We start from the raw sequence: 23,537 nt of genomic DNA, 5'->3' as shown, positions 1-23,537 counted from the left end.
CAAGGAGAAAAAGTTAATCAAAGTTCTAAGTGCAGATTCCACAGCCAAGTATTAACACAACTAAAAGATGGTCGCCAGCCAAGACCTCCAAAGATGGACGCTTATGGCACAAGTGTCAAGATTGGGCACTCTTGATGGGTGCTTACAATTATGGATGATATCAGCACATGAACAGCGCGTGTATTGTGACTGATGCCTGATTTGGCCAATAGGAAGCTCTGAAATTATCAATGGAAATAGAATGCCTGTTTATGCAGCACACCCTACTTTGATATGCCGATATGATACCCGGATGTGCTCCCTCCTCAGCCCTACAGTGTGACACATGGTTTAATTGCTTATTACATGGCCGCATGGTGAAAAGCCGCTGTCATGCAGGTTGTTGGAAACCCTGGCAGATAACAGGTTTCCAGCTCATTAGTGAACGCCATTTAAACCTCCCTAGGACACTGGAGGGGACTCCAAATGAGTTCGGTCTCGTTGTTGGGGAGAGCAAGTGTGTCTGTTTAGGCAGTGCTGGGGGTCTACAGACCCAGTGTCTAAGCTTCCATGGCCTCGCCAAGACCCAGCCCATCTCTCAACACAATCACATGGTGACAATTTATGTAAGGTTGTTATCTGTACAACCAGCACACCCCAAAGGAACTGCATCTCCTTAATGCCGGCAATGTCGGATAACTCCCAGGCCAACATACAACTCCCGGACACCCTGCCCGAGGTAGATGGAGTATGGGTCAATGTTCTAAGGTGGAAATTACATGATAAAGGCTCCCACAGGCAGAATAATATCTGGATGACTAAATAATTAAAGGGCATGCAACCTAGGATGAAGGCGGTACCAAAGTCCAAGATACCAGTGTCTATTGAAAGTCAAACCTAGAGGTTTCAGATTCCCCTCTATAGTACTGAAGGTCTGGAGAGCTAGATCACACACCACAGAACTAAGGCCATTTCTAGAATAACCTGAAATTCCAGGTCCCACCTCAGGTTCCAGACTTAGAGCAGGAAGATCTAGAACCCTCTCCAGAGACCCCCAATTCTGATCAAGACTCAACCTCGAAATCCCAATTTTTCCTGCCGCCTCACCAGCTCGATGTAGGTCAGCTGCTGCGCCAGCACAGACGGCTCGCTGCACAGGCTCAGGATGTCCTTCTGCGCAGACTGGGGCTTGTTCTTCATGATCGTGCCCTTGTCGGGAACAGGCTGCCGGATTTTATCCCGAATGTCCTGAAACTGACCACGAATCGCGAGCGCCCGCATCAGAGATTGCGTCATCTGAGAGATAGTCTTCTTCACTGTAGCATTCTCCTGTGGGTAGGTGAAAGGAGAAAAGAACAAGGGTAAGAAGCCACAGACAGCCATGACCCAACACTGCAAACCGAAGTAAAAATGACGGTGCTGCTTATAACAGCTCAGCATCAATAAACACCAAAGAGAGCCATCTTCCCATACTTGGCCAATCCAACACACTTGCTATCTATTGTGCTTTTAAATGTTCATGTATTACAAAACACACAACCACTCTAAAAAAATGAAGACTTCAGTCTCACGAAAAAATGACTACTGGAGTAATAGAGACACAGATTATCAACGCGGAGTCTTTCTCAAGTTAGTGATCCAGAAAAGATGAGTTATCTATAAAAGTGGTGAGACATTTACTTCAAGAATTAGTTCCCCATTCACATGACTAATATCTGCTGAGATCATCTGACCAACTACTTGATCAAAGCAAAATCTCCAGTCTCAGGATCCCAGCAGCTTAGTCAATAAAGCTCCAACTGTGGCCTTCATAGACCGAAGGCGTCCATTTTGGGGGCGTGGTTGACTGGATCACTTCCTTACCCCTAACTGTAGTCAAAACGGTCAACAGCGAAACTCAAATCCTTCTTCGCATGTGCCAGCGGTGCTATTTATCATATGTTTGTGGTATCGCTTCCTCTCTCCGCTTCCACACTGCTGAAAAACCTGTTTCCCAAGCTCCCATGACACTTCAAAAACAAAGCACTTGTGCTCCTGCTGGCTCCAGCAATGCTCGCTGACTTATAAATAGCCCAACAGCGTTTCTGAAGTGTAAATGGTATTTCGCAGCTGCCTCCGGGTAGTTTCTGACCCCAATTCCGGATGAGAGAAGGCAGAAGAGGAGGAGATGCCTCTGTTATTTATCAGGATGCACTTTTACTCTAACAGAACGATTCCATCACTATACAACAAAGGGACATTTTAACTGTCACTTTAAACACTAAGCAAGTAATTTCAAGTAACTGTATTCGGGTCTATCTTGACCCCTCCCAGATTCACTTGACCTTCTAACAGAGGACTGTGAAGATGTGTTGAATGTAAACAAAACACTGAAGTGCTGGGCGGGGTAGGCACTTAAAAAAAATGTTATCCCCATTTAATATTTGTAATAAAATGACAAGGAAGAAAGACAATCTGACCACATTGGCTTGAATTACTAAAAAATATTCAGAAAGGAGGTCGGGGGAGGGGTGGTGGAGAACATGGCTGGCGTCAATGGTCGCCGCGTGACAGGATGTTTTGGCTGCAGCCATTTTGTGCAGACTACAGCTATCTTGCAGTGCTTACATTTTTCTTAGAGTATAGGGACCTGGCACCCATGAATGTGACGAGTCACGGATGGGCAGGAGGTTTGTGTGAGGTAGGCACACTTGTCAGTACATGTTGTGTACACTTAATGGAATAGATGGCTCTTACTACCGGGCAGATTGGATGTGCCTAAGGGTAGGGACTTTTCCATAAGCCTTTTGGGCATGTTAGGCCATACAAGCTTCAGAGTATGACACCAGCAGTTTATTCATAACTGGTAGCATACTATCCACTCATGTAAAGCACATTGGCTGGAACTGGCCATGCATACATGTACGCACCGCGACCACCATTCAGATCGCCCAACATGTGGGGGTCCAAACAGTGCACAATTTCTACCAGTGGTGGACACAGCCACTGTTTTTTGGGTGACTGGGACTTATTTTCATCATCAGACTGAATTAAAGACAGAGACAATGATGGCAAAGGGAGAAAGTTGGTGGAAGCGAGAGATAGGAACATTTTGACAAAGGTAGAAAGCAGGGATGAAAAAGCACCTGAACGTATTAGGTTAATGAGATAAAAGTGTAATGAAGTAGAAGAAAGAGGCATGATGGGGAGTGAAGACCAGACACCCTTGGTATTTGGTAACACCGGCTTTCTGTAGCACCAAAGTAGGGTGCTAAAAAAAAAATCTTTGGACCCCTGCACTTACATTTTTTTTTTATTAAGCACTGATATCATAGTTGTGCCTAGCCGCCCAGCATCCATCATATTTCCTACTCTAGGGCACATTATCCCAGGGTCCTGCGAGGTGGCATGTACCTCATCGCACTGTGTGATCCTGTGCGCAATCTCCTTTAGTTCCCTCATGCTCTTCTCGTCCTGGAAGTCATATGGGAAGGTCTCCGTCCACTCCTTCAGCAACTGGATGATTTTGGCAGCAAAGGACTTGAGCTTGGCCTGTGGAGATAAGAGAGCAGCAGGTTTACACACACTGTTGGGGTCCCTGATTGCAACTTAACAGAAATGGCTATGAAACAATGAAAACCTATACAAAATGTATGTGTAAATACATAAAAACAAATCACTGGAGAGATTTTACTTTCAAGTCTTTGAATATTTTTTCACATTTTAAATAAAACACCAGACTCCGGACTAATCTAATCTTTTTAAGAATTAGCCAAATGCCCAAATATCCTAATTTATACGAATATAACACTTGGTAACAAATAAAAAAAAGCATTTTACTTTTTCGTTACATTGACGTAGAGCGAGAATACGTTAATTCATTGTTGATTGTATGTTCTACTCTATGCTCCTTGTAAAACATACATTCATCAGACAATAAAACTCATTAAAAAAACACAGGTAAATCTCAATACAATCAACCTTTCAATTATAAAATATGTGACATACACATATACTGAAGTTTTTCAGCTGAACCATCAACTTGAATGCCAATATATTGTCTACAGTCAGGCCATTCTTTCGGCGGCCCATTTCACTGAACTGGCTACAGGCCTTCCTCAGGGCTGCATTAAGCACATAGCCAGTTATTGGTAATTAAAGTATAACATGTTCGTTTTTAGGTAGAACAAAAACCACAATTACCCTTAGTGGAATTTTAACCGACTAAGACGGGATAGATAAAAAGAGATAACCCACTCACTCTCTAGTGGCCTTCTCCTCTGAATGTGCCACGTTTGTGATGAACCCATGTGGAGAAGCTGACGGGTTGTATATGGTAGGAACTCAAAAGAAGTACAACTGAGATCTGATATTTTTATAAACTATCCCACTCCGGAAAGGTGGCATAACACATTTAATCTGGTGGCAATCTAGTTTAGCATAGGTAATTCGCACAGATAGAAAATCTCCGTGCATTATTTGGTCATATTTTACAAAAGCAGGGCAATTTCATGGTATATCTGGTGACTATTGACAGTGATTTGTTAGTGTATTTCAAAGTAATGGGGCATTTACATGATGATGTCGGGGTATAGCAGAAGCAACTTATTTTTACTTGCCATTGCACTAAAGATAGCTAGAATATAGAATTTCATCAACAGATGGACGCTAAAATGTGTGCCAAAAAATATATTTTCGGTGGTAGGTGGAAAAGAGGTTAAAAGATCTAGGGGCATATTATCAAGGGGTTGCGGTAATCATTGCAAATCGCGCTTAGTGCGATTTGCATTATCGCCGTCTATCGCCGGTTCACATCCCCGTGTTAGCGGTGTTTTTGCAACACTTTGCTGACAGGCGATATGAAACCCGGCGATAGATGGCGATTTCAATAGTAGCGTAATACAGCGAAATAAGAACAGCGCTAATGAGAATGTTGTAAATAGGGAGATGTGGACTTAACCATGCAATCCACCTCCCATTTAACTTAAAGCTAAGTCGGGATTTTTCTAGACGTAGGAATCTGGCAAAAACCGTGGTTAGCGCAGCTTTAATTATCGCTTCACATGTTTGGGGCCGGGTTGTAAATACTGTGGTGTTTCCTTAGCAACTTTTTTCATGTTGGTTTTCGAGGGAACGCCTATTTTGCATCTGATTAGCGATGTAGATCGCTAAGATGCGAGGCGCACGTAAACAGCAGCTAACATGCGCTAATGCAAGTTAGCGCCGCCTTAATGATTGTGCGATGTGTAAATCACCGCTTTTCCGGCGCTATGTGCCGGAGAGCGGCGATATGGCCCTTGTTAATATGCCCCTTAGTTTCTACGACTGCCAGAAATCTTCAGCTTCGTCACAAGCTCGCTTGCTGTCAGCAAGATTGACAACTTCAGGGATAAAATGTTGGTGGGTAGGCCCTACCACAGAAATACTGCATGAGGCTCATTACCAAATCCACGCATAGTGCCGAGAAACACCCTGTGGTAGCTTTTACACTTTTAAAATTAGTATTCCAAGAGCACGGTTGAAGAAAGATAAAAGCAGCTGCATGTTTGCCCACGATCACCAACGGTGCCAGTGCTGAACAAGGATTAATGCACCTGATCCGTCAGCCTCAACAATCTGGAGGAAGAGGAAGCAAGTGTGTGGTACGTGGCTGGAGAGAGGGCTCTCAAAGGGGCGGGCCAATGTATTTAAGGGCGTGGCTTAAAAAACATTCGGTAAAAATCTGTGCTTAGCATAGTGTGCCTCCCAGCTTGTTTTTTGCCGTTTCTGTCATTGCATCTAGATATATAATGCAACAACATCATACCCACAACAAGTCAGGACTACTGGCTTTGTCAATGGTTGTTAGTTGCATAAGATAAATAAGCAAAAAACACAGTTGATGGACAGATGTAGAACAATGTCATACATTCACCCCAGTACAAGAATCTGGGCCTAAATCCATCGTTTTTTTGCACTCCACACCACCCTGGGTTAGACACTGGCTATATGCAAATCAGCTCTGACCCTGTGCCTCATGGGAACAGTCCAGTCCGAACTACCAAGCCATGTCTTTCCCAGACCGGAATCAAGCATCCAAGGACCGGTTTCTGGCTATCAGCCTTCATTCAGCCTGGATAGCTTGACTCCAGAGGTGTGGAGAGCCTGGGAATCACGTCTGAGCATACCCAGCCCACTCGGGGTGAAAATTGCAAAAAACACAGTTGATGGACAGAATGTAGAACAATGCCATACATTCACCCCAGTACAAGGATCTGGGCCTAAATCCATCGTTTTTTTGCACTCCACACCACCCTGGGTTAGACACTGGCTATATGCAAATCAGCTCTGACCCTGTGCCTCATGGGAACAGTCCAGTCCGAACTACCAAGCCATGTCTTTCCTAGACCGGAATCAAGCATCCAAGGACCGGTTTCTGGCTATCAGCCTTCATTCAGCCTGGATAGCTTGACTCCAGTGGTGTGGAGAGCCTGGGACTCACGTCTGAGCATACCCAGCCCACTCGGGGTGAAAATTGCAAAAAACACAGTTGATGGACAGAATGTAGAACAATGTCATACATTCACCCCAGTACAAGGATCTGGGCCTAAATCCATCGTTTTTTTGCACTCCACACCACCCTGGGTTAGACACTGGCTATATGCAAATCAGCTCTGACCCTGTGCCTCATGGGAACAGTCCAGTCCGAACTACTGTGTTTTTTGCTATCCAGGCTGATGAAGGCTGATAGCCAGAAACCGGTCCTTGGATGCTTGATTCCGGTCTGGGAAAGACATGGCTTGGTAGTACGGACTGGACTGTTCCCATGAGGCACAGGGTCAGAGCTGATTTGCATATAGCCAGTGTCTAACCCAGGGTGGTGTGGAGTGCAAAAAAAACGATGGATTTAGGCCCAGATCCTTGTACTGGGGTGAATGTATGACATTGTTCTACATTCTGTCCATCAACTGTGTTTTTTGCAATTTCACCCCGAGTGGGCTGGGGATGCTCAGACGTGAGTCCCAGGCTCTCCACACCACTGGAGTCAAGCTATCCAGGCTGATGAAGGCTGATAGCCAGAAACCGGTCCTTGGATGCTTGATTCCGGTCTGGGAAAGACATGGCTTGGTAGTTCGGACTGGACTGTTCCCATGAGGCACAGGGTCAGAGCGGATTTGCATATAGCCAGTGTCTAACCCAGGGTGGTGTGGAGTGCAAACAAACGATGGATTTAGGCCCAGATCCTTGTACTGGGGTGAATGTATGACATTGTTCTACATTCTGTCCATCAACTGTGTTTTTTGCAATTTCACCCAGAGTGGGCTGGGGATGCTCAGACGTGAGTCCCAGGCTCGCCACACCACTGGAGTCAAGCTATCCAGGCTGATGAAAGCTGATAGCCAGAAACCGGTCCTTGGATGCTTGATTCCGGTCTGGGAAAGACATGGCTTGGTAGTTCGGACTGGACTGTTCCCATGAGTTACAGGGTCAGAGCTGATTTGCATATAGCCAGTGTCTAACCCAGGGTGGTGTGGAGTGCAAACAAACAATGGATTTAGGACCAGATCCTTGTACTGGGGTGAATGTATGACATTGTTCTACATTCTGTCCATCAACTGTGTTTTTTGCAATTTTCACCCCGAGTGGGCTGGGTATGCTCAGACGTGAGTCCCAGGCTCTCCACACCACTGGAGTCAAGCTATCCAGGCTGATGAAGGCTGATAGCCAGAAACCGGTCCTTGGATGCTTGATTCCGGTCTGGGAAAGACATGGCTTGGTAGTTCGGACTGGACTGTTCCCATGAGGCACAGGGTCAGAGCTGATTTGCATATAGCCAGTGTCTAACCCAGGGTGGTGTGGAGTGCAAAAAAACGATGGATTTAGGCCCAGATCCTTGTACTGGGGTGAATGTATGACATTGTTCTACATTCTGTCCATCAACTGTGTTTTTTGTAAGATAAATAAGCAGCAACTGTGGCTTGTAAATATTATTGAAAAGGCTTTCACTTAAAGCCCTGGTGACACCATGACAATGTTGCTGGTCCTGACTTTCAAAAATAGAAGGGAAATCCAGAGAGAAAAGGACTCTTTTGAAGGATTTCCTTTTCCCTACAATGCTCACCTGCCATTACATCATGCCGTAACTTCTCCAAGAGTGAAAAGTGAGTAGTGTGAGCAGGGGCATATGGATGTGCCTGCTGTCACTGCAGTCTGGAAAAAACGGACCGCCTGTGCTAGAGCACAAAACAGCACGACAGAGACCCGTTTTGAGGCCTCCTTTAAAAAACTGATGGTGCTCGGGCACCGGTGAGACCGGCCCAGTTAAAGCCCTGGCTCTGGTGTCTCAGCTGTCACCCACACTTTCATGTTATGATTTGAGAATCCGCAATAGTGCCATGCGAGGGCGTTCAGAATACTAACGTGCCCGTCTCGGCTTCAGGGCTACTTGTGACTGTGCGATGACTATCCAGTGCATTTTTTAGGTTGAGCCTGGCCAGCGCATGCGTTGCTCTGAGACATGCTGTACTTAGGTAGGGACTTGAAGCTCTGCCCACTCTCCACCCACATTTTTTATTGGCTTGTACCATCTACCACTGTAAACTGTGCCTGTTCACTGGTCAAGAGGCTTAGTAGTCCCTCCTTAGTACTGTCTTGTCTCATTTTGCAACCTCCCATGGCGACACCCCACGTTACGTTTGTTGCTGCTCGGTAGGCTTTAATTACAGTCTCTGAGCACTATTTTCTGAAATAGCTTTGACCTGTCTGCTGTTGCAGGCAGGACACGCTCTCTCTGAATGCTTTTAAAAAAAATTATAACACACATTTGCAATGCAACAGGTATTGTGTTTGCAATAGTTTAACAGAAACAAAATTCCCTTGACCCACTATTTCACAGTACTGGCATATGATAAACAACCTTGCAACAACATAAACTATACTGTATTTAAATGATTAAAAACACGTTATTATCACAAAATCATCGGAGCTCACATTCCATAATACATAGGTTTGCATGATTAAAATGAACAATACTATCTAAAAGATAAAATCCCTCACAAGGAACATATACAGTGCATATAAATCACAAAAAAGATTTTTTCTTTGACCAACCATGACCAGAATAATCAAGACAACACAACATGTAAGACACTATTTTTGTCATATGCAAGTGCACATCTTTTCGGGCTCATAGACACGTCAATCAATACATTGCCTTCATCAGTATTTAACTATTATCGCGTCTGTCCTTCGATTGTGCAATAACTCGGCGTTGACGCGTTTCGATGGTTTCATACAACTTTTTCCATCTTTATCAAGACATAAAATTTCGTTGTCTCAATGATTACGATTACTGTATATCTTCTCCCCTTGCTCTCATAGGTTTGTAGGGCAACCCTACTTGCACATGTCAATCTTATGGTTTGCTTTATGTGTCCACGAGTTTTAAAATCTCATGTTTAGGCTTTACTCATGTTCAACCATTCACGTCTTTTATAAAAACAGGCATCTATCCCCTGCCGTTTCTGAGGATTCAATCGCACTGTGCAATAGCGCACCGCTTCCCGCGTCTCAATTACGGGCAAGTTCGTGGTCGCAGTGCCGGTCGTTTAATAAGGGCCGCCGTTTATTATTTAGCCGCTCTGCTTGGCGGTATCTCGTCCAAACGTGGCGATCCGAGTTGTCCGCGGTCGCAATAGTTTAACCACTTCGCTGCGGCCGGAATTCCCCCGCCGTGAGGGAGAATTCCACGCTTGCTCGGTTCGGACGGCCCCCGCCCGTCCTCTGCACACGTCCACCGTGACGTCTGATGGCCGGGGCAGTCCAACGCACCGAAGCGGTTAAGCTATTAGCATTGCAAATGACCATGCCTTTTATTTATCTGTTGTAACACGTAAATAAAAGGCATTGTCATTTACAATGCCAATAGCTCAAACTCTCATAATTGCGAGACCTATTGCATTGCAAACGCTGGTTTAATTTATACTGTGGGTACACAATGACCCCAGTTCTTCTTCACTGGTTAGACACAGACAAATTGGGCTTGCCCGATTCGGCCTCTTCACTTGTTCAAGGATTCAAAGTGTAAACTTGATAATGAGAAGGCAGGCCGTGTAGTGCCTTTGGTATCCAATGCAGGTCTGCAAAGAAACTTATGAGCACTAAATAATATTATAAAACGGTGACTCACTTCTCTGGCCGCCAAGAGGTTGGTTCGACCTCTAATATGCCGCTGGCTCTGCTGTGAAGACTTCATGTTACACATAGACCGCAGCTGCAGTAACACAGAGTAGGAATCGCCCATTACCGTGCAGTGACGTGGGTCGCCAAAGTCCAGATATTTCATGTTGCTGTTTTAGAAGTACTGTTAGATTCTATACAGAAGCAGATACTTCGGGCCTTCAGCACGGACAAAGAGGCAGCATCTGGCCACTTCTCCTAGAGTGCTGCTTTCAGGCTGTCTCGGTGATGGTGGCTGTCTAGAAATAGTTTACGTAAAGCCCTCCTCAACTCTTAAAGAAACAAGTTTGCCAATAAAAATTGACGTTCCCTGTGCCACTTCTAGGGCCTTTTAGTCAGCAGAGTCAATTAACTATTAAATTGAAAGCAGAGGGAAGCACACGCACTGGTGCAATAGTGACACCTAGTGGTTCCCCATGGTATGGCATGGCCAATTCCCAGAGAGGCACGCACACAAACAAGTGTAGTAGCAGTGACGCCTACTGGTCAGTAAAGAGAATACTACACATGGAAGTCGACAGGGAGTTTATAAAGTGGTTGCCAAGGCTGAACTTGGACATTGGCGTAAACATTAATGGGGGACTGTACAGCACTGCGTATATAACCTCAGCAAATAAAAAGTACATTGGGTAAAAAAATTAACAGGGCAAGCAGCACAGTGTTTTTGGCACATACAGCAAAGCACATAATGCTCCACACAGGTAAATGACCGAATCATAATACTTACACTAATCCATAACTCTATCCAGCTGGCTACTAGCCAATATATTCCTTTACAAAACACATTAGTCTACCCAAAGTCTGCACTATTTGGTTTCATTCATATCTAAAGAATATGAAGCACAACCAAATTCAATATCAAATACACAACTCTGACGCCAGTCAACGAAAATCTTAAAACTAGAAAAGGGCCTCTAGACTCCGAAAATGCTTCAGGACCGCACAAATGGTGGGAATACGTTATAGAAATGCATTTAACCATATATATTTTTTTAATTACTAATTAACCCCAAGAGACGTACATGAATGGATTAAAAGTGCCAAAGCCAGCCTCTGAAAGAAAGAAGCTAAAAAGATTAACCTATAAAACTATGAAACCTTGGGCATGGATGCCAAGGCTCCCCTCAAGCCACAACACTGGAGTTTTTCGGTGGAGTGATTGACGCCTTGGTGAACACTGTTTGTCCGTGTCACCAGCTGAATTTAGTGAGACCGTGTGATTCAAGCCACGTGTTTTTTGGAGTCTACCCTTATCCGAGCGCACACATTCTATACATAAGGTATTATTTTCAGTACCTGGGAAAAGAAAGTGGCTCCTACCCCACCCTTGTGGGTGGTCCTGTGGACTAGCCGGTTATACCGGCCCTAGGCTCAGCCAGGGCCACCTAAATTAGAGTACCCATGTCCTGATGAAGCCTACATCATCTGGCTGAAACGCGACCGCGACTGCGTTGACACCTTTTTTGAATGGAGTCCCCTGTTACCACTTATAAAAAGATTTGATTTTTGTCTGTTATGCACCTATATAATTAGAGATTCGGTTGATGTTCGAACCCCTTGGTGCTTTACTTTTGGGACTACCACTTTTTTGTGCACTCCATTGCAAATTAAGAGGAGGCATTTACGTAAATTGGTGTATATATATATTTGTATATATCTTTTGAATTCAGGGTACAGATAAATGTTTGCTTTGTATATGTTTTGTATATTTGTATATGATGTATATGTGATATTTTGTATATAGATTGTTGATTGTTGTGCCTCCCTAGATGTCCGCTCATATGTGTGTATATAAATCAACCGACATATGTTTCCAATGTTCTATTTTTGATTCGCAAGATAATTAGGCGTTTCTTGTTTGAAAATTAAAAAAGGATTGATCCCTTCAGTACCTTCTTTTGTTACTTATTCATCTTTGGATGTCTCCTGCTCAGGTACGGGAGGGTTAAGTGGGCAGAACCCCTAACCATTTTTTCTGACAACACTGGAGTAAGACCGCTGGTTGCCCAAGCACACCAAGGCCTCTGCCTGCGCTCTGCCCTGGCAGTACCTACTCTAGGACTAAAGCTTGGGCACAGTCGGGAGAAGGGGTTAATGGTTTTCATCATCCACATATTATCTCCTGGGCCCCATGCTAGTATGTAAACAAGATGTTCTCGTGGAGGACAATGTGATAACTGCTAGATCAGGGCAGGCAGCCAACACTGCCGTCCTCGTGTCTCTGACAGGAAGCTGCAATGAGCCCTTAGCCTCTAGTGACGCACACAGCGGTGGTGATAACAGCAGCAGCTAGTGGTTAGTTACAGCACAGAGCACAACAGCTGCAGCAGTGCGATGGTGCCACTGGCTTTAGGCTGGCTAGCCCATGTGGCGGCATCACTTTGTGCGCATTTGCAGCACGCTGGCAGCCGGTGCCTATAACTTACTCGGTGTTGCATCCATCTGGCTTTCAGACGAACACAACTTATACACAGAGAAACGTATGGAAGAATATATGCTCCAACCAAACACAAACAAGAAAAAAATTCCACTAAAATGTGTTCAGTCATTTCATTGTGAAGTTTTGTATTCTAAGTGTTATTCTGTTCTTACAAATTGATATATATATATATATCAATCAGCTTTTTTGAAAATTACTTCACAACTTGTATAACGCTGCTGGCATCAATTAATTGTAACCCAAAATAAAGCCACAACACTGAAAGGTACATATAGCCTTGCGTACCGGGCATACTGGGCACGTAGTCCTAAATTGGTTTCCTGAGGTGAATAGTAACAAGCCTTACTCATAACACCATGTATTTGTTCTTCATTCTTTTGGAATAATAAATCTACAGGTAGATTCAAAGCATTTTTGTGAGCGCAAACGGTGCGAATCGCAAAATTCGCCCGTTTGCGCCCGCAAAATGGCAATTGAGATTCATCAATGGTTCATGAACTCGCAATTTGAAAAATCGCAAATAATTGCGATGTATCAAATTGCGATCGCATTTAAGGAATCTCAATTTGAGATTCCTTAAATGCTATTCATGAACCTTTTAAGAATTGCGAAATCGCTATTTTTGGCCGCTATTTACCGCGAAGTCTGACTTCGTGGTAAATAGCGAAAACTTAGAAAAATGCACTTTAGTGCATTTTTCTAAGTTGTATGTTACACACACACATGTCCTTTGGACATGTGCGCGTGCAACATCAGTCTACATTTACATTTCAGGGGTGCTACAGGGTGTCCTTTGGACACCCCTGGCACCCTTGAAATGGCATCCTTATTTGCGATTAGCAAATTGCTAATCGCAAATAAGGAAGCTGTAGAAAACGCAAATAAAATTGCGATTTCTACATGAATCCCGTTTTGCGAGTCTTTAATAGCGATTCCTTAATAATCGCTATTAAGGACTCGCAAAACGGGACAATGATGAATCTAGGGGCTAGTGATTATTAACAAGTGATCTAGAAATCATCATTTATTAAGACCTACGAAATAATGTAAAAAGTGTTCTGTATGTCACATACAGACGAACGTTAATAAAAATTGCTTTTTTTGCTTTGATTATACGTATTCCTAAGTCGTAATATGAGAAGAGGCAATCTAATCTACAAATTTCTACATCAAGCCATTCTCACTTCCAAAATTGAGGTGAACCTAGCGGGCATGTGCACCTTTAGAATGTAGAAACAGTCATTTGGACTAGCGTACAAAAAAAAGAAAGGAGCATTATGTAGTGTGTCATGCAATGTGCGCTGGTCCTTTTGGGGAGGTTGCCATGTAATATGCTTTTTATTACCAAGTTTGAGCTTTTGGGCGGGGGGGGTGTCTATTACTCACAAGAGGCTAAGTTGTAGGGAATAGTTCATTCATCTGGATCTATGTTGTATGTCATTTTGGTTTTTACATATGAAACAGTTATAAAACAGGTATTTAACAAGAACAAGCGATTTTTATTTGGTGCAGAGATATTTAGGAAATACAAAATTATATGTATTGTTAAGATATGCTCAAACTGTTCATATTCGTTTTCAGAAATATCTTGAATCTTCTAGAACCTCACCTGAAGTGTCCCCAGTTGCAACCTAGTCCCTGCCAGTCGAACCTTCCCCAAAACCTCCTTGCACCACTACAAGGTTCCAAACATTCAGCTTGCTCTACCCTCCACCTGAGGTCACTTTGTGCGGACCAGGGTTCTCTGCTCCATTCAAGATCGTTCTCCAACATCACTCCACGAACTAGACAGGGTAGCCGCCAGTAGTGTCCTCTAAACCCCCAGCCGTATGCAAATTTGGATATTCGAAACATATATCCAAAATGTTGAATGTTTGTAATGGTCTTCACCAAAATAACTATCTACAGTTTATGTGGATATAGCCAAGGTGGGCAGAGCCCGTAAACATCAGCATTTCTTATAAACCTGTTCCTTTTGGTCAATCGGTATCCATGCTACTTTGAAAATTACAGAGCCTTGTGGTGGAGCTGCAGACCTCCGCCGCAGACAGTCGACGAAATCGCTAGTCTTGGTCTGTCCAGCTCCATCCCTCTTATAACATTCTGTCTCCGTCAACTGGTCCATGCATTAGCAGAGCAAACACAAGGAGATGATGGACGGAGTGCTGAAACTTTTCAGACAGACACTCACCCCCAGTCACAGATCTGGGTTGAATCCATCATCGCTCTTTAGCTCACTTCACCACCCCAGTTCAGACCCAGTCATATACAAATCAGTTTTCACCCTGTGCCTCATGGGAGCAGTCCAGCGCCAACTGATAGGCCAGGTCTGCCCTGGACTGGAAGCGAGCACCCTGGGACCAGTTTCAGTGTAACACCCCATATCAGCCAGACTAGCTTGAATCCAGTGGCAAGATGAGTAAGTCTGAACTGAAGTGGTGAATTGAGCTAAAGAACGATGATAGATTCAACTTAGATCTGTGACTGGGAGCAAGTGTCTGAAAAGTTTCATCGCTCCGTCCAATCTCATTGTGTTTACCAAGCAGAGCCTAGAGTTCACTGCAGAACGATTGGAGCCCCCCATCTGAGCATCACTCATGACGCCTAATCTTCTCCCACGAAGGCAACTCTATAAATTCCAACCAGGCTCAGCAAATGGGGTAGCATATGCAAATACTGCTCGACCTCTCCTACATTACTTCACTCCCTGCTTAAGTGCAGCAAAAGGTTTGATACAACATTCAATCTTGCCCTCCCCAACATAATGCACGACACCGAAACTCTTTCCCATATAAAGTTCTTTATAAACTCATTCATTCTACTAAGCACTCACAACAAAGTTATTAGCAGCTTACTCGTCCACCCAGCAGCACTTTGAACCCCTCAGAGAAAAAGAAGAGCCACACACGTTAGAACTCAAGATACACCGCCACTAGCTGCCTCAAAAAGCACTCAGCTTCATAGACAGGACTGCATTCCCCAATCTATAACCCCCCCCCCCCCTCCTCCTCCTCGTGCAGCGGAAAGTGAGTGGTTCATTCCATCGCGCGCGCGCTCCTCTTTTGGAAATAAAACAGGTGCCACCGTGGTCCGTGTGAAGGATGCATCGTTGGATAGTTTCTTTGTAACAAAGCCAAGAGGTGTGAGTCACAGGCCTCGGAACGTGCGCAGGACAGACGGGGGGACGGACAGTATGTCTGCTCCCAGCCGCAGCCTGACAGCTGTTGGCTCAGCGCGCGCCGGAGTTCAGAGGCCGGAATGCAGTTGAAGTTGCGCAAGAACGTAATGCAGCCCAGCACAGGGGCTTGAACGTGAGAGCGCACGGGCAGAGGTCAGCACCGCGACTCCTGCGTCACTGCAGCGCGCCGTGATGACGTCAGAGGCCGAGAAATGATTGAAATGGTCGTAAGTGGCCCAGAACCGCGGAGCGGCGCCAAGGCCTGTTCTCTCAGAAAGAATGCCAGCCCACTGCGCATTGAAAACATAATAAATGCCTTAGAGCCCGGTTTGTGGCCGGGGTTCATGGATAGCGAGGGTAGAGATCCGAAGAGAAAAAACCAAATAATAATGCCAAATTTTCCTTAATCGACAATCCGTGCCCCTGCGGCCATAAATGTCAACTTCTGAAAGTTTGATTTTTTTTTTGCAATTGAAACAATCGTACACAAAAAGCCTAGACCCATATGCAGGTCAAAGTTATTGTTCTAACAGTGTTTGTTGAAGACGGCCCATGCATTTTTGCAACGAAGGAGACCCAGTTAGCCAGGGAGACAGACACTGCGTATTTTGAATGTAGATTGCCCGATCAAAGTTTCAAAGTTTATTTATTATGATAAGGAACTCTTTATGAGGTCCACATAAAACAGCATATACATACAAAGCAAAAAATGTGTAAAAAAGGTTTCCATCACAAACACATGAGATAACTTAATACAGGTCCAAAAAACATTTGAAAAAGTTGTACAGTTTAAAAGCAAACATTTCATTAGGTGGGTTAATTAAGGCTGCCTTAAACAAAGATGCTGAAAATATGTTAAGTTGTAAGCAAATTGGTCTTAACCATCTACGCCTGCAGGGCATCAGTGTAGGGCAAACGAACATGACGTGATCTAGATCCTGATCATACAATTGGCAAAGATCACAGCGTGCCGAACAACCAAACCAGCTGGCATGTAGAACTTTTAGCGGAAGCAAATTGTGTCTTAATAAGTACACCAGGCGTCTCACGCCATGGGAGATGTTCCAGTACATATACGGTTGAGCTTTCCGCAAGGTATAAGATTCAATAACAGGCGTACAACCTTTTTTCGCTAGACAAAAGTCTCTATCAAGGCAAAACCCCAATTCCCAAGAAGCTGACTTCAAAACAGTTTTTAATTGATGAGGGGACAATAGAAATAGAGTCTCCTCATCTAATTTCAATTGTAACACAGCAAATCTGAAGTTTTTTACAATCGATGAGAAGTCATTAAAAGATCCTAATAATTCATTTTTTATGAGGTTTCTTAAGGTATTGGGTTCACCTTTAGATAACGCTACTACCCAGCGTATGATACTAGCCAGACCTTGTACCCTGCTGCTACGTAATCCCAATTCCTGTCTCAAGGAAGCAGTCGAATTTGCTGTGCCTACAGACATTAAACTCCGTAGAGTTTTTCCTTCCGCAGAGTTTAAAAAACTCCATTTTTTTGGATCAACTAACTCAATTCCATATAACAGGGAGGCTGGAACTTTCGCTCTGAAAACATCTAAAAGAATAGAAAAATGCCTTCTACCTGTGGCTTTATACAGGGAAACTAAGCTCTTTCCCTGAGAAATAGCCTTCCGAGAGTTATTGTCTATGTGTGGTTTGTCACTTAAATTATGAGTGACAATTTTACCTAAAAAGGTATAAGAATTCACACATTCTAGTTTTTCCCCCCCCACAACCCAAGAAAAGTTAAAACATTTAGACTTCTTTCTACCAGAGAAACAAATCACCTTGCTTTTTGCCGTATTTATAGATAAAAAATGACTTTCAGCATATTCAGAAAGTGCATGCAACCGATTATTTAGGCCCTTTGGGGTGAGATCCAAAATTAGGATGTCGTCTGCATACATAAGGCATGCAATTGGAACACCCCCCAAGGACGGGGCAATACCGGCGGAAGCCGAAAGAGCGATGGGTAAATCAACAGTATATAAGGAAAATAGCAACGGAGCCAAAAGGCAACCTTGCTTCAACCCATTAGATGTTGGAATTAATCTCGATACGCCGCGATCACCTCCAAGTAATACTCTGCACCAAGTGTCAGAGTACAGGGCGCGAATTAACTTAATAAGTGATGCAGGCATACCTAGGTTAAATAACTTTCTCCACAGCAAATTTCTGTCAACTTTATCAAAAGCGGTGGAGAAATCAATAAAAGCGCCATATACCTGACCACCCCGAACTTTCACATATTTTTCATTGATAACTTGTAATGCAGTCAGGTTATCTAAAGTTCCATGATTTTGTCTGAAACCAGTTTGCTCCAGGGGAAGGATTTTATGTTCAGATACCCAATCGTTAATTAAAGAAAGCACACATTTTGCAAACACCTTACCAATGGCGTCAAGCAAGGCAATTTGACGATAATTTTGTGGTTGATCTCTTGCCCCTTTTTTATATAAAGGGACAATGATGCTTCCTTTCCAGGAGGGGGGGACTGTTCCGCTAAAAAAGCAGAATTTAAACACTGGAAAGAGTATTTTACTCCAAAGTTCACTCTGGTTTTTTAATACTGAAATTGGGATTTTGTCAGGACCCATCGCACCAGAGGAACGCATATTCTTAATGGCACATTCAATTTCCTTTACTGTTGGAGAGTCCAATTTAAATGAAAGATTGCCCGATCAAGCAATAGATGACAGTTCATGGCTCATGTGCATGGAGGCACCCTTACACAGACCTCCTGTCCTCCTCCTATTGGGCGTGTCGAAAAGGATGCTGAAATGTATGTTGTGCTTCCGACAGGAGAAAGAGATGACTGCACTGGTGAATTATTAGCACTCTTCCCAAAATCTCGACGAAGGCATGATCACTTATTGATAGAAGAAGCCAATATTACCAGATGACCGTCAATTTCCTCTCATGACATGACATTAGAGAATTGGGCTTTGCCCAGCTTCACCCCAAAAATGGCACAACTTGCAACCTTATAAAGCCTCCTATCTTGTCCCAGGATTTAATAAAGTACACTTTCATAGTTTATTTTCCTGTGGCAAAACTATTGAGTAGCAGTGAATATGGTGCCTTTTTTCATAAACAGAACTACCCATGAACCAATCATAAGGTTATCAGAAAAAACTGAAAATAAGTTATATAAGTAAGGCATCTCAGTGAGTCAAGGCACCAGTCAATAATGTAGCGCAGGCTAAACCGTAAAGCTGTATGTAATGTATGGAAGGATGATATGGCTGCAATATGGCTAGGTGAAGTAAGCTAAAAAATGATGATGGATTCAACCCAGATTTGTGACTGGGAGCGAGTGTCTGAAAAGTTTCAGCGCTCCGTCCATCATCTCCTTGTGTTTGCAATGTAATTCACACAATTAACCAACTCGATAAACTGTAATGTTTTAAACTGCGTGAATAGACAATTGCGCAAGGGCCATGCGAAAATGACACTCTTCAAGAATGTCAACCATGTCACTAGCACCTCACCACATACAAGCGAAGTTGGAGGCATGAAACGCACCAGTGTGCCCACACCTCACAAAGCAACGCAGCCACAGCAACAAGAAATATTTGAAACATTTTCCAAACACCCAAAAACCGCTCACACAGCACCAAAGGACTTTCATAGAGCAGTGTGCTGCTTTAAAACAATACTATGTAATAAACAAAAAGAGGTGCACGTGCCGCTACTATGTTAACCTGAAATATTTCCTCAAAACATCCGAAAGAAACGCTATGGTTTTTTTTTTTCAATTACTTTATTAACTTCAAAGTTTTGTTTAATACTTTTCTATTTAGTATTTCAATTTTTCAAATTTGTATTTGTTAAGACCTTATGTACACAACAAAAAACTAATCAAACAATTCATATTTACAATAATACATTTCAAAGAATCATCATTCAAGCTTTCAATCATACAACTGTCATACCATTACAAACAGCAAAAAAAATGAAATTTAAATGAGTGCTGGAATACAAATATTCACAACAAAGCCAATAAACAATTATTATTTTCAAGGAAAGCCTATTTTGTTCCAATTTGTGTAACTTTCTCTATTTGGGCTTCTAAACAGTCTAAAACAATACTAAACACTGTGGATACACCTCGGTACCTACGCTGTCAGTAGAACGTATTGCATTGCAATAAACATTGTATGTTGGGTGGCTAAACCAAGCCACATTAAAGAGATGGAACCTACCAACGGCAAACCATAAGTCCATACCAATGACAGACAAGCAGCGCTCATCCAATGCAGAGTGCGAAATCCTCTGCACAGAACACTATGTGCCACACATCCAAGATAGCTGCAAATACGTACATGCAACGTGTATCATGTACCAAGAGGTGCACATCCCACCTCTTCCGCCATCGTCTTTTCTATGGATCCACCATCATCAGCAGCGGGCGGGCGCAGCGGGCGCGCCGGCGGCGCGCCGAAGGCTCGCCAAAGGCGAGCCCGTCTGCGCCCGTCCGCGCCGGGCCCGCGCCTAGCGCCATAACCCATGCGCTTTTTTCCCCAGCACCTGGTGAGAGACGCACCTATGACAGAACGGTGCTTTTGAAACTGGGGGGGGGTTGCCAGAGGACGAGGTGCCCGAGGATGGCCCCGGATAAAGATTTTCAGGTGGGGCTGCACAGTTGTGCTATATGTAACACGGTATTCCCTTCCATCATGGGGGACAAAATTAAGGCTTATACTCGCACTCCAACGACTAAGGAAAGTAAAGGAAATCAAATCTTCAACTGTATCCTGATTAATGTTAGATCGCTGGTGAAGCATAGTATGGAATGTGCGGAGCTGATTCTCGATCTGAACGCACAAATAGCCTTTATTACTGAGACCTGGACAGATGCTGCATCTGGTCCTGACTTGGTGAAGGCCACACCGCCAAACTATCTCCACTATGTCCTGGACAGGCCTAGGAAGAGAGGGGGAGGTTTGGCTATTATTTATCAGGCATCCATTCAGGGACATTTCTTTCCCGCTACCTCTGGGGCATGTGAGGCCCTGGGGTTTAGATTGGATCTTTCCAACCATTGTACGTTCAAAGGCTGCCTCCTTTATAGACCCCCTGGGTCGAAAGCCCGTTTCCTTGATTCAGTTGGTAGTATCCTAGAGGAAGCTTTGTGTGCCAACTCTTATACCATCTTGGGTGATTTTAACTTCTATTTAGAAGATACCACTGACGCCGACACTATGGCCTTAGTCGATGTGATGTCTGCGGCGGGTCTGTTTCAGTCGGTAGTAGAGCCGACTCATCAGGCCGGCCATACACTAGACGGGATATTTTCTAGTAATCCTGACTTGACATTCTTGAAGGCGGAACCTCTCATTTGGACTGACCACCGAGTGGTTCTGTTTTCCATGTCAAGCCCGCGGATTAAGTCGGCTCAGGGCGAGGGGCAGGCAAGTAGGATGTGTAGGGCGTGGAAAAATATCGACGGGACTGCTCTGGAGGAGCTGCTCCTGGCCACCGACCCGGCCCCGCCGGTGGAGGTAGATATAGCCACCGCCAACTATACGGAGTGGATTAATGAGGCCTGTCTTAAATTAGCCCCTCCTAAAAGATGTAGACCCACCAGGTTGGCTCCTTCTGCCCCCTGGTATACCAATGCGCTTAGAGAGGCCAAAGTAATATGCAAAAAACTAGAGCGGACCTGGCGAGCTCATTATTCGGAGACTGACAAAGAGAATCTGAAAATGGGTCAAAGGGCCTACAAAGATGACATCAGAAAAGCCAAGAGTGTCTATTTCTCGGAGCGAATCGAGAAGGCCAAAAACTCATCTAAAGAACTTTTTGAGACAGTGGCAAGTTTGGCCTCTCCCAAAACCGTGACTGCGCCGCCTAATTTAGAACTTTGCGAATCCTTAGCAAGTTTCTTTCTGAGTAAAGTCCAGCTGATCTTTACTTCTCTGGAACCTTTGGTGGCCCAGAGTCTCTTAGAGATGCCCCACGGGAATAGTCCGGCTGGACACCCGGGAGCTAAATTTGTTACTTTTGAGCCAGTCGGGACAGATGAGGTATTGAAACTTCTGTTGGCCACTAAATCGGGCTCACCTGAAGACCCCTGCCCGACCGCAATTGCAAAGTTAGCAGCAGTCCCTATTGCAGACCACTTGGCCAGCATTTACAATCTAATGTTTGAGAGAGGAGAGTTTCCTAAACTATGGAAACGGGCCTCAATTCACCCACTTCTTAAAAAACCCTCCCTTGATATGGTAGATCCCAACAGCTATAGGCCAATTTCCAGGTTGCCTCTGCCAGCTAAAATGGTTGAGAAAATCATGAACTCCCAGCTCTGCTCTTTCCTGCGTAAATCCAAGGGCCTGGATCCTGCTCAGCATGGGTTCAGGGAGGGTCACAGTACCGAGACCGCTCTCATAAAATCTACAGAGGAGGTCCGGAAGGTACTTGATGAAGGTGGCCAGGCAGTGCTGATCCTCCTGGACCTGTCGGCAGCCTTCGATACGGTCCACCATGCTTTGCTGGTGGATCGATTGGAGGGCTGCGGGGTCCAGGGTCAAGCACTTAATACCCTGAAAGCCTTTTTAACAGACCGGGCACAAGTGGTGGCGATGGGGGAGTTTGAATCAACACCTTTTCAACTCCCAGGGGGGGTCCCGCAGGGCTCCTCCTTAAGCCCCACTTTATTCAACATCTATGTATCATCCCTTGCCCCGGTGATTAGATCCTTTGGATTTGAGCTAACATCTTACGCGGACGACACCCAGATTGTGGTCTCAGTGCTCCCTGGGACAGAGGTGGGTGTTGCAAGCAGGTTTCAGGACTGTATGTCTGCAGTCAGCTCCTGGATGGCTAAAAGCTGTTTAAAACTTAACTCCTCCAAGACAGAGGTGCTCATCTTTGGGTCAAATACCAGTTTGTGGGGTCCTAGCTGGTGGCCCACTGATATGGGACCACCACCTTGCCCGGCCACGAAGGTGAAGAATCTTGGGGTCATTATTGATAATCAACTCTCCTTCAAACCCCAAGTCAATGCTTTGAGCTCCTCCATACATTGGATCTTAAAAATTATTAGGAAGATCCTCCCCTTCCTACCAGAGGGAAGTAGAAAGACGGTGGTGACTGCTCTTATACTTTCGCGCATTGACTACTGTAATGGTCTCCTCATTGAGGCACAACAGGGGGTGCTCAATAAACTCCAGGTCCTACAGAATGCGGCGGCCCGCCTGATTGGGGGATTGCCCAAATTTTCCTCGGTTACCAAGGAGCTCGAGAAGTTGCACTGGCTCCCGGTGCGGAAGCGGATTCTGTTCAAGGCCCTCTGTATAGTCTTCAAGGCTCTACATGGTCTTGGTCCCCAGTTTTTTCAGGACCGCTTTCAATGGTACAGACCAGGGAGACAACTTAGGTCGGCCAACCTAGGGCTGGTCAAAACGACCCGGATCAGGAAGATGCGTTGGGGCGGAAGGAGTTTCTTTAAGGGAGCAGAGGTGGCATGGAATTCCCTCCCTCTTTCCCTTAAACAGAATGATAATCTGCTGGCATTCAGAAGGGATCTAAAAACATGGCTCTTTTCCTCTTAGGTCCTGTAGCTTTCCCCTATGGATTATCACTTCAGCGCCAGGACACCGACTGGTAACAGCGCGCTTTATAAGTGTTATAATAAATAAAAAAATAAATTCCAAAGGTAGGCCCAATAGCAACGTGTCACTCTCTAAAGAACTTTTACAATGTACTGACCTCCGGTCATCCACC

The 23,537-nt window shown here is 44.5% G+C and overlaps 1 protein-coding gene across 1 annotated transcript in view; it reads right to left on the bottom strand.

Moving 5' to 3' along the window:
• The window catches only part of RASGEF1A (RasGEF domain family member 1A), a 77,863-nt gene that overhangs the window by 22,243 nt on the left and 32,083 nt on the right, over positions 1-23,537 (bottom strand). Inside the window, exons 4-5 of the mRNA XM_078642939.1 lie at positions 3,373-3,510; positions 1,087-1,308 (exon numbers count right to left, since the gene is read on the bottom strand). Of these exons, the coding sequence (XP_078499065.1) occupies positions 1,087-1,308; positions 3,373-3,510 (360 nt within the window). The remainder of the gene's footprint in view (positions 1-1,086; positions 1,309-3,372; positions 3,511-23,537) is intronic.

Source organism: Lissotriton helveticus, chromosome 5_1 (genome assembly GCF_964261635.1).
Source record: "Lissotriton helveticus chromosome 5_1, aLisHel1.1, whole genome shotgun sequence".
In the NCBI taxonomy this organism is placed as follows: Eukaryota; Metazoa; Chordata; class Amphibia; order Caudata; family Salamandridae; genus Lissotriton; species Lissotriton helveticus.
The sequence above is the reverse complement of the archived record's forward strand: the minus strand, read 5'-3'. Positions and strand labels throughout refer to the sequence as shown.